At 44.5% G+C, this 11793-nt stretch overlaps 2 protein-coding genes across 6 annotated transcripts in view; one reads left to right on the top strand and one right to left on the bottom strand.

Annotated features, from left to right (window-relative positions):
* LOC132453281 (lysine-specific demethylase 2A-like) overlaps nt 1-11648 on the bottom strand; it is a 68858-nt gene extending 57210 nt beyond the window's left edge. The window contains exons 1-13 of one of the 5 annotated variants that reach the window (XM_060046088.1): nt 10997-11403; nt 10690-10899; nt 9885-10023; nt 9275-9353; nt 9126-9172; nt 8467-8645; nt 4637-4743; nt 4385-4478; nt 3092-3245; nt 1923-2038; nt 1394-1843; nt 369-446; nt 104-231 (exon numbers count right to left, since the gene is read on the bottom strand). In XM_060046088.1, the coding sequence (XP_059902071.1) occupies nt 104-231; nt 369-446; nt 1394-1843; nt 1923-2038; nt 3092-3245; nt 4385-4478; nt 4637-4743; nt 8467-8645; nt 9126-9172; nt 9275-9353; nt 9885-10023; nt 10690-10764 (1646 nt within the window). In that variant the 5' untranslated portion in view covers nt 10765-10899; nt 10997-11403. Of the gene's footprint in view, nt 1-103; nt 232-368; nt 447-1393; nt 1844-1922; nt 2039-3091; nt 3246-4384; nt 4479-4636; nt 4744-8466; nt 8646-9125; nt 9173-9274; nt 9354-9884; nt 10024-10689; nt 11404-11487 lie in introns of those variants that run through there. The other 4 variants (XM_060046090.1, XM_060046089.1, XM_060046093.1 and 1 more) reach the window with 4 other exon arrangements.
* The window catches only part of LOC132453341 (immunoglobulin superfamily DCC subclass member 4-like), a 99777-nt gene that overhangs the window by 82323 nt on the left and 5661 nt on the right, over nt 1-11793 (top strand). The gene's annotated exons all lie outside the window — the stretch shown is intronic.

An 11793-nucleotide genomic window follows, 5' to 3' on the forward strand; every position in this document is an offset into this window, starting at 1 on the left:
GTGCCGGCAGACACATAGAAACCTCCCGGCAGGGTGCGCTTTGCGAGCACCATTTCACCTCCGCTGCTGCAACTGCATCCTAGGGGAAACACTGCACTCTCACCTGACGCGCCGGCGTCTCAGCACCGACATGGAGGAGGCAGGCTTCTGGGGACGTGGCAGCACGGGGGTGTTGGCCAGCTTGGGGCGTGGTGGGGGCAGTGGTGGAGGGGGAGGCTGGTACCACGAAGGCTGAGGGGAAGACAGGGGTCATCTTTAATCAAATACTAAAATGAAAGCTCAAAGATGAATAAAACAAAGGATTGATTCATGGGAAAGTTGTTATCATTATGAAAAAAGACACTGATTGGCTACATCTGAACACTCACCCTCTTTGGCCATGTGATGATTGGTTTGCCAGTGTAGGAAAGTTTTGGGTTGTCATTGGCATGCTCCTTAAGCAGGGCCTTTGGTGGAGCGCATGGAACAAAAGACACACATGAAACTGAATATCAAACTACAAATTACCGTGCCTTTACACCAAAAGCCAGAGCGCAGCATGAAAACATACAAAGTCAATGGTTGGCAACTTTTTGCGTGTAATTCAAGTTAATCTGCTGGAACAATGCAGATTTTTCATTCACTCAAGTGAAACCATTTGATCTTTCCTGTGAATTTTGCTTGATGCTGAATCAATCGTGCGAGCCAAGTTTGCGGCTCATGTGAGCAACCTCGCCCGAGTAATGAGAGTAGACTATCCGCTTCGCTTTTGGTGTGAACGCATGTTTAGAGGAGTCTCTGTATGGTTGTCCTTTGGTTTTACTCGACCATGTTCATCCGATCTACACAACAATTGGCGGGTGTTTGCTGAGAACCCGAGAAAGTGCAGTGTCGAGTGTGAGGTTGTTTGTTTGGGCAATACCGGAGGCCAATCAGTGAGGCCGTCTGAACAAGCTCGATTTTTACATTTTCAATGAAAAATGCAGGGGGGAAAGAAGGGAATCCCATTTCATTTTCATACCGCAGTATGAAATACAGCAGGGCATTGATAACCTTGTTTTAGTTCACGCCGGCTCCTACATTTCAAGCATGGAGACTATGAAAAAGGCTTTACATGTTCAGACCAAAGAAAAGTGGGCTTTCTCAAAAATCATGAGTAAAGTGAGTAATATTTGAATGTTGCAGACAGTCAGAGAGAGAGAGAGACCGACAGACAGAGAGCAGAAAGGGCTTGAGGTCTTGAAGCGAAAAAAAAACGGAAAAATACATCTCCCTCTGTGCTCTCTTCCTCCCCCAGTGTTTCACTCACACACCTGTGCCAGAGCCATCTGCCATGTGATTGACAGGCAAGACGGAATCCCCACACCATGAGGGATCTTCAAGGCCAATATCTTTATTTCAGTGTAGCGCTCACTTTGATGTGTGTGAGTAGGGCGGGCGCGTTGTGTATGCCTGCGGGGACACACTTCTTGTTGGACGGCAGGGCTTCCAGCTTGCCAAGTAGGTTCCACATCCCCTCCAGCTCGAACGGGGCCATGTGAACTTTGCCCACTGGTGGCTTGGAAGAGGAGCCGTCTGCATCTCCATCACTACTGCCACCCTCGCCCATATCGTCTACGTCTCCGCTGTCCGGGTCTGCCGGAGACGGCTTCTTCAGGCCTGTAGAGCAGAGCGTGACATCAGAAAGGTTTTCCCCAGAACTGGGAGAGAATAAGAAGCTACATGTGGGCCACCCACCGATGCCCAGCGAGTGCTTCTGGAACTCAGGCGTGAGATAGGAGGTGCCGGTGAGGCTGAAGACGTAGCGCTCCAGGGCGTACCAGCACATCTCAAAGTAGAACGGGTAGCGGAACTTGGCGGGCACCTGCAGGGTGCATCAGAGAAGGAATGAACCGATGCACAATACATGGAACAAAACCAATGACAGCAGCCTGGAGACTCACCCGCGTGCGGTCCTCAATGCTGGAGATGTGCAGCTGCATTGGAACGTTAAAGCTGTGGAGGAAGTTGCCGCCAAACACCAGGGTGTCCACGGGCGTGTACACGGCATGGATCCAGCCTGGTCAACACACACATTGCTTTGAGGCCTAAGAATAGATAAACTCCTACATCCTTACATGTCTTTCCTATTGACTGGGATGTGACCCAGGCAAGAAACATTTCTGAGAAGGTGTGTCCAATTGAGGCGAGGTAGTAGCCTGGCTATTCCCAGACCACGTTGGTGTGGGGAAACTGCTGTCATTTTCGTCAGCTCAAGAGGCGTGATCATCGGGCCTAGTTCAACTGACTCTGCACACAATTGGCTGCTTGCCGCCGCTTCCCTGTCGTCATTGTGTTAAACCAGTAAATAGCGGGCCTGGGGTGGGAGAAGCCAGCTTGTTGATTTGCTCCCGCAAAAACATATCGGAAGCAGGAAGAAATATTTTGCTCTTCTCCAGACCCTTCTGCAGGGCGATTCAAATCGCCGGCAGAATGGCCGGGGCTATCCAGTCAAATGAGGTAGTATAGCAATCTCTGCATAGCACTCGTTCCCCCTGTCATTCTCTCTCACACACACACACACACACACACACACACACACACACACACACACACACACACACACACACACACACACACACACACACACACACACACACACAGCGAGAACGACGATGCTAACACATGAACCCACCGATGTCACCCGTCGCTTAGCAACCGGACACGCTGGGGTTGTTAAGTTACCGGACTACTGAAACTACTACGGAGTGATAATAACAAAGACGTGAATCAGGCAATAAATCCAATTTCCTTGACAGCGGTAATGTTCGGTGTGCATTAAAGTACAGACGGAGTGGACCAATTGCGAACTACTGCAGCTGCTCCAAGTTAAACCCCAAACTAATCGGAATAAGTATTTATAGCGGACTACACCACATATTCTATTCCGCATAGAATTCTATTCCAAACCGATTGAGGCGTATATATATATATGATACTTTTCTATTCCGATTGAGCTGTTCTTCCACATCTATGCAAATCAGATGTGTCCGCATGTAAACGCGGAGTTACATGCACACTCACTGACCGCCGTGTCGCCGTTAAATCCATGATTCAGTGATGAAGGGGTTACCTGAAGGAATGATGAAGGTGTACCCCTGCTTCAGCTCAATCCTCTGGCAGTCAGAAGCACGGTCTCCCAGGAAGACATCGCCCTGTTTTCCTGACAACACCCAGTTCTCATAGAGCTCCAGGTTCTGAGGGGTGGGGGGAATCAGCCAGAACACCTGGTGGGATGGAGCCCAGAAACACTGCGTTAAGGACATATGAATAAGCCTTCTCTAAATCCTGTTGAATGGTCAACTTTAAAAACACTGTGTTGAGGACGACGCTGAAGTTGGCATCCGATTCGCAGCATCCGATTCGGCTTGAAAACCACTTAGAATCTTCAAATCTGTCCTGATTAAAAACCACTACACCTATCCTCTTCAAATCTGGACTACATTATCACAGTGAGGCTATACATTATGTAAAACATAGTTTCAGATTTTTGAAACCTTTACCCTATTTGTGAAAATGCAATGCGGTCTGGACCCCTAAATGAGCCTGTATTGCATTTTTTACAAATAGGGTAAAGGTTTCACAAATCTGAAAATATGTTTTACATAATGTATACTGTGATAATTTAGTCCAGATTTGAAGAGTCTAGGTGTAGTGGTTTTTAATCAGGATCAGTTCTAATGCGGTCTGGACCCCTAAAAAGCATTAAAATGTGCCTTTATTGCATTTTCACAAATAGGGTAAAGGTTTCACAAATCTGAAACTATGTTTTACATAATGTATAGCCTCACTGTGATCATTTAGTCCAGATTTGAAGAGTCTAGGTGTAGTGGTTTTCAATCAGGACCCGTTCTAATGCAGTCTGGACCCCTAAAAAGCGTTAAAATTAGCCTGTATTGCATTTTCACAAATAGAAAAAAGGTTTCACAAATCTGTAACTATGTTTTATATAATGTATAGCCTCACTGTGAAAATTTAGTCCAGATTTGAAGAGTCTAGGTGTAGTGGTTTTCAATCAGGACCGATTTAAAGTGGACCAGCTGCCGAATCGGATGCTGCGAATCGGATGCCAACTTCAGCGTTGTGTGTTTAGGAATGATTTAAGTGGGCTTCTCTCAGTCCTGTTGAACGGTCAACTTTAAAAACACTGTGTTAAGAAATGATTTAGGTGGCCTTCTCTCAATCCTGTTGAGTGGTCAACTTTAAAAACACTGCATTAAGGACATGATTAGGTTGACTTCTCACATTCCTGTTGAATCGTCAACTTTAAAATTGGCAAACTTCAACAGCTGCTTTCCTGTTAACGTGTTTAGTTTTGTCGTAATTAAAAAGTATGGCAATTCATATGATTTGTAATGATACATACCTTGCATCCTCTCAGTATATGGTACCAAACTGACGTTCCTCCGAAGTCAATGTGGAAGTCTGTGTAACAGCCCTGCACACTCATCAGGCAGTACCTGAGCAGGCAGACATCAGATACAAACACTCAGAGAAAACCCAAACATTCCATTTTAAAGCATCTCCACTGTAGCTAAAAAAGCCACAAAATTAACTTAAATCTAAAATGTAATAATAGTTTGGGTTTGCACAGGCCATTTGCTGGGAGCAGCCGTACTTCTGGACTTTGGGGTACTGCATGTCAGTGATGGAGTTGGTGGAGTCCCTCTGTCTCTCCTTCAGGTGACGGGGCCACATGTTGTCCACCCAGTCAATCATATCCACCTAAAGAACGCCGCACGCAACACACATGCAGAACATACAGTCACACACCAAGACACACACGGACGGCATTTGAACCTTCGCTCTAGGCCAGGGGTTTTCAAAGTGTGAGAGAGTGAGCCCCCCCTCAGAGAAGAAATTTCAGCTGAGCACCCCCCCCCCCCCCCCCGGATTACTTTCTTCTGTGACCGCAGTTCATTTGGCTTCCTATCAAAAAACTCCCGGGGCTTGGTCACCAGACTTGGGTGCTTGGTCTCAATATGACGCCGGAGTCTACATGGTCTCATACCGTCATTAGCTAGCACCTCTTTGCAAACCACACACTGTGGCAGTGGAGCATCTTCAGATCCAGTCCATGAAAATCCCAAGTTTAAATATTCATGGTCATACTTTCTTGTTTTTTTGCTTGCCCCAGACTCTGTCTCCTTACTCACTGTAGCTTTAGATACTAAAAACCGATCCATTTTGCTAAAGTTAGCCAGCAATATTATATTCTAGGGCTGTCCCCGACTCTGAATTTTCTGAGTCGAATCAGATCTGCCTTTTCAGTCCAGAGATTCGACTATTCGGCGGGGTTTGTTTACCGGCATTGCAATGGTGACCTAAATTATTATAAGCAACTGAAAACGATGCCGGTTTGAAACTAAAACTGTGATTCTGAAAAAAGTATAAATGCTATCAAAATTCCGTTTAGATAGTATTGAAGATACAAGTGTGTAGATGCGTTTAATGGTTTGAACGATGGTAAACGGTTGAAAAAGGAATGAGTTACGATGTCGAGAAGTAGGTGTATCAGAATGGCCAGACGTCTTCAATGAAAACAGCTGAAAACAAAGCGGTATGAAACTAAAACTGTGATTCTGAAGAAATTCTAAATGATATCGAAATTCTGTTTCGATATTATTGAAGATACAAGTGTGTAGATTTGTTAAATGGTTTGCACGAAGATAAACGGTTGAAAATTGATTTAGTTATGTTACTTCTACAGTTGAATCATCGACTTTCCGGGGTTTTTTCGGGTTTATTTTTTTCTCACGTCGCGCCTCCCCCTGAAGAACTCTGGCGCCCCCCAGGGGGGGCGCGCCCCACAGTTTGAAAACCACTGCTCTAGGCTGTGGACAAATCAGAGATAGTACCCATATATAGTGCAATAATAACATACAAACATACATACATGTGTACTTGCGGACCAACTGGTACGCAAGTACCAGTGCGCCCATAATCAGGGATGCGTGACCTCACTTGTGTCACTACCACGCTTTTGCTAACCATCAAATCATCTAACCATCTAATCATCAAAACTAATCATCAAATCATCAAAACAAAACTACATGTGTATCTTTATGAAGGTATTATTGTAGCAAAAGTCTCTAGCACCTGTAACTGCAGAATTTGAATGCGTAGACTAAAGTCACAGTAAATTTGAAGTCGTATTTATTTTGCATGTGTACTCTAAAGTCACAAATGTGTAACAGTACATTTGTAGTCGTAAATATTTTTTATACCATTGTAAACACAAAATAGGGTCTACGAGTACGCAAATCTGTGTTACAGGTGCACAAATCCTTTTGCTACAATTATTGCAGCGCAGTTGGTGCAAAACACATTCGCACACCCGTGTTTCATAATCTGAGAACCTGCCCAAAAGGTGTGCATTCGTAAACCCAAATTTGAACTAATGTATCAGAAGTTGCACATCAGTGAAAAATTTCCTCACAAATAAAATGATAAAGAACGCTATGTTAATTCAGCATTTTAATGAGCGAGCACAAATCCATTTTACAACTGCTCGAATCTGCTCCTGCAAGTCTCAGCTGTGGGTATTTTTGCAGGTAGTTTTGCAACACGTATAGGTGGTAAATGTGTAGCAAAAGTATTCGTATCCGTAGATGCCAGAGCGTCCGTGGGCGGGACAAAATAGTTCCGCCCATAATTTCCTAATCCAATGAAAATCGCCGGCAGGGATGCATTTCTCAAATTACACTGGGACCCACCGCGTGCCAGCCATGGACCTATAAAGATCGCAGCATACTCTTTGCGCGGGATACGTTTCTATCTGGAGAAGTGAAGAGGGCGTCCTACTGAACGGAGGTGGGTATCCTACATTATGTTAAAAGAAATGACTTAGATCAAGTGAATTCCCCCCAAAGTATTTCATTAACATGCCGCAAATGTCCTTCAATGTATTTTAATGGTCGCCATAACATAAATTCAGAAATGTTAACTGCCTGGCTTTTTCCAATGGTCCGATTCTTCGTTTCAAAATATATGCACATTTGCGCATAACTTAGTAGATATAGCCTAATTAGCATATCTTAACATAAAATTACAGAAAACTTCCAATGCATTTTCTTCTTCTAATCATGTGGCTAATCAACCGGTAAAGTTTCATAAAGATATCTGTAAGTTAAAAAAAAAATCCTATTCACCTGCCGTGTCTCGCCTTAATGAATGAATTTTTTATTTATTTTTTTAAGTGGACCGCAGTCGCGCTATAGGGGGATTATTTGTTTATCAACATGGCGGATGCACGAGCAGAATGATCGCAAAAAGAGAATTTGTTTGACCGGTTGCCATGGTTATCTCTGTGTGGTTAATTTGCAGTTGCGGTTTTAATTTGGATGTTGTCAGGTTACTGTTACATTAAACTGTAATCAGACAACGCGGTTATATGCGATAGACCCTAGAGTATCTGTGGGATAAAGGCTGGGACTTTCAACTTCAACATCAGCGCGCCATAATGCGTGGATGCACAGAGCCCCTCAGCCCCTCATACTTTCAACTTTATGTTGAAAGTATGCACTGTTGCAATTCCCATTGAAACAATGGCACGGTGATTATTATTTTCTTTTTTACGGTTTTCGTTAACTGATTTTTCCTAAACGGTTATGATTTACTAACAGGTTACACGTGTACACGTGTACACCCCTATTGTAAACATAAAGTGAAGAATTAAACAAATAACTAATGTGATAAAGTTTAAATACTTTTGAGATAATATATAGAATAGCTGAGCTGTTAAAGCTGATAGTTTTAAATGGTTGAAACAATTCTGGGCAAGTGTGATTTTGTGTGTGTCATCACTTGTAGTAAACAGGAAGTTTTATTGACGTTATTCTTTCACATAGTTAATCGAAAGCTGCTCACAAAACGATATGGCTAGTATGGTTGGAGTGCTTCGATATATAATAATCATATTTCCAATCGATTAATCATTGTAATCGATTGGACGTCCACGATGCCCGAAAAGGTTAGCTTTTGTGATCCCCATAAGCGTGGCGATCACAAACTCTTTGATCCGCTCTAGCCCAAGCTGGAGCGTGCGATGTGACCGCGCATGATCGCGCTCAGCAGCAGCCGAGGACAGACGTTCCAACAGCCAGGCTTCTATTCCACTTTAAGGTTGGAAAACTGCCACACTGCTGACATGACTGATCAACAGGTAGCTCTTATGCGCATGCGCCTAATTGGCGACGACTATGGTTATCACGCGACACGCTGCGCGGATTGGATAATTTTTTACTCCACTCTCCGATCAATCTTACTGGGCCAATCGGATCGGGACAACCCTAACACACACACACACTTGCAATGTCTTTGAAAATCATGGATGTCTCCTGAAAGCTTGCATACGTCAGAATCTAAATGTGGATGGGCCTCCTCCAAACATTAGGTCTCTTTGAGTGAGAATGCTCTTCCACGTGAGGCTTGTCTGAGTGTGCATACCGTGGCCGGTCTCTTGACCAGATTCTCCAGCTTGGTGTGGCTGAACTCAAGGGAGATGACGTTGTACAGCTTGTCCCGCTGTGCGTGCGGCGTCTCGTAGTAGCGCCTCCACTGCGCCATGGACATCTCTGTGCCTTTCTGCGTGCTCACGTCCATCACGTCCACCATGCGTCTGCTCCCTGGAGGGGGGGATGGCGGTTAGTGAATTACAGTTCTTACTGAGACTCACCGCGTTGAACGGGGGAAGGCGCCAAACTAAACAACGTGTGGCGGTGGTATTCCATATCTAAAAGTGGTCAACTAAAGGAGGGAAAAATAAATAGCTGAACCATATAACAATTGTAAATCATTCAGATTAAAATATTAAGATTGTACATATTTTATCGAAACCAATTTCATCTGTATTTTTTAATACTTTTGTCGTTCCATGAGTTTGGGGTCCACAGCCTAGCGCTCCCTAGATCACCCCCACTCCTTCGGTCCAATGCTGGAGATGAGTGTAACCCCTGATAAACTACACAAGTACCGGCGAACTCAGGGTCACGCCCACCACATCTAGTCGAGGGATAAGGGCTGTATGGCCAAAAACAAAAGAAAAAACGAATGGTTGCTCTGATGTGAAAGGCGTGATAAGGGATGGACAGGTTGGATTTACTAACCTACAAAGATCTTAACGTCGTTCACACTGAAGTCAGGATCTGGCATTCTGAAGTCAAACGAGAAGGAGAGAAAATCTCAGATCCAAATGGCCATTCGCCAATTGATTTAATCCACAAATCCACGGCAGCCTTGTTAGATGTTAGCTTACTTGATTCCTAATCCATCTGGCTTCTCGAAGATGATGGGATCCCTCAGACCTCCTCTTTGAATGTACTCATATGTCAGATCTGAAAGCAGCAGAACATGGAGATGACATGCCCACAAAACATTCTGTCAGACCTTTGACTATATTACTTAATTATGTCTGATAATTACAAGTCAACGTTCATAAAATGTTTTCCTGACCACCACAACAAATACTGTATTACCCCAGTAATCTATGAATGGTGAAAGGGTTGAAAGGATAATCATTGAAACATAACCATTGCATAACAATGGCAGATTCAGCAGTCCTATAGCAGGATTTGTGGGGGGACCCAGAAACTAAAGGACTGAAATACGCCTTGTTTCCTGTTTCATTAGAGATATTTAAACAAGAGCAATCCATTGGTGGCGAAACATTCATTCTGCTAAGGGTATATCTACAGTGGCATTGTCTACAGTATTTTTTTCAAAGAACATTGGTGTCCGACAGGATGTTTTAGCTTCTCTCCCCAGCGGGAATAGTTTCCCAGTGCGACAAGTCCAGTAGTATAAATGGTGAGGCGTACTAAATGTGGTCTTCTCTTTAAACAGTCCAAGCAGTACTTGGTTCGTACCCTTGCCCTCCATCCGTACCACCCTGTCCGAGCTGAACCGCTCGCTGTGCACTTTGTCCTCCAGGTCAAACATCCTGCGTCCATCAATCTCCTCGTCTGAGATGCCGTCGTCATGGTAACGTCTCCGGGAACCTGTGCGCTTTATTTTGGAAAGGAAGGCAACGGACAGAAAGAGAGACAAATTTATTAATAGAAAGTAGGCAAGTCTGATTAGGAAAAGAGAGAAAAGAGAGAAATGGAAGATTCATTCTTCAAAAGTGTTAATCAAATCAAGTCCCCTTTCTTAAATATGTGACACATTTAATATGACTGTGTATCCTTATTACAGCCATAACATTGACGTTTCAAAATACAGACGAAAAACGTGCTTTAAACTGCAAACAACAGTTCAAAGTGGGACCTTACACCTTTAGATTATGAGCTCTAAACTAGCCCCAAATGTGCTGTGGATGATTAGCCAGGAAGGTTCATGCAAACACAGCAGCCCTAGACCATTGCCATTAAAGAGGAAAGCAACAGAGGAGCAGTGACCTACTGTACTGGGTGCAGCATCCAATCAACATGCGATGATCTCTCCATCTTCCCCCAAATGTATCCCTCCCCTGCCCCTTCCCATGCCAGTTTAAGCGCGCCGTGCCAACAACACCCTGGGAACTCGGCCTCCTCATATCCCACAAAAACAACAACAACAACACGATGATACCCACAGCATGGCAGGGGTGTCATTTCCCGCGAGTCAGAGAACAGAGAACACAAACTACATACTACTTAATTATTTTAAAATGGTGGAACTTTGACCACTTACCAGGCGAGTGCTATGTCGCGGACGACCCTCCTGTGCCTTGGAGGATTTTAGGGCAACTTTGGTCAGAGAGGACATTTCCAATACGAAACGAAGACCAGTTTGTGAAGTTGAATGGCGAAGATCTGAATAGTCTAGTGATCGTGAACTCACAACACGGCTGAACAGCCGTCAGACGCTGAGGGGCTCTGTGCATCCACGCATTATGGCGCGCTGATGTTGAAGAACATGGAGCTCACGTCAACTCAACTGTTGTGTTTCACTGAACAGTGGGTTACAGCAACAACATTTACCCTCTGACAAACGTTACCCTGATACTGCTCCAGCTGATAAACGTTTCCCCGATACTGCTCCAGCTGATGTACCCTTATTGGTGAAGCGCTGCACGAGATCTCGTTCCGATAGAACACCCAGCGTGCAGCTCCTCCTCCGTAATAAACGTTAGGTAGACGTTAGGTAAACGTGAGGATATCCCTTAGATTACAATCGCCGCCATTTTTTCCCCAACAAAAAACATGAAATATGCCCCGCCCACAAACATAAACAGCCCAATGAAAACAAAGGAAGTGGGTCATTTATTCGTCTAAACCCAAGTCATTTACTAGCTTTGTGGAATGTCATTGGATGAGAACATCCAATAATATGTCGGTCAGAGGAGAGTGGCGAACGGCGCGTAACGACTCACTGAATTCAGCCAATGAAACCTCTGATGCTGTTCGGACACTGCCCCCTTTCCATTAGAATGGTTTTAAATAGAAATGGCAAAAAACATGGCAATAACAACACAATATTTTCACTCACCACCATAATTAAGCAGCACGGTTTGCGTTTGTACGATGGGATTAATCCACTATACGTGTTGCCATTTCCTCCCTTGGTTTAAGTCTCCAGAAGCGTGAGCACGGCGCTGTGAGCAACGCTCTGCAGCGAGGAGGAGGGCTGGACCGCCATTAGGCCGAGTCATTCCGGAAACCACTAGCGATTGGCTGCTTCATGGGGCTAACAAGCTGCGATTGGTGTTCACAACCTGTCATTCTGGAAGGACGGTTTCCGGCAAGGGAATCATGCCCAACAATATTTAATGCGCATAATAGAAAAACCATCGGC

This window comes from Gadus macrocephalus, chromosome 3 (assembly GCF_031168955.1).
Source record: "Gadus macrocephalus chromosome 3, ASM3116895v1".
Taxonomy (NCBI): Eukaryota; Metazoa; Chordata; class Actinopteri; order Gadiformes; family Gadidae; genus Gadus; species Gadus macrocephalus.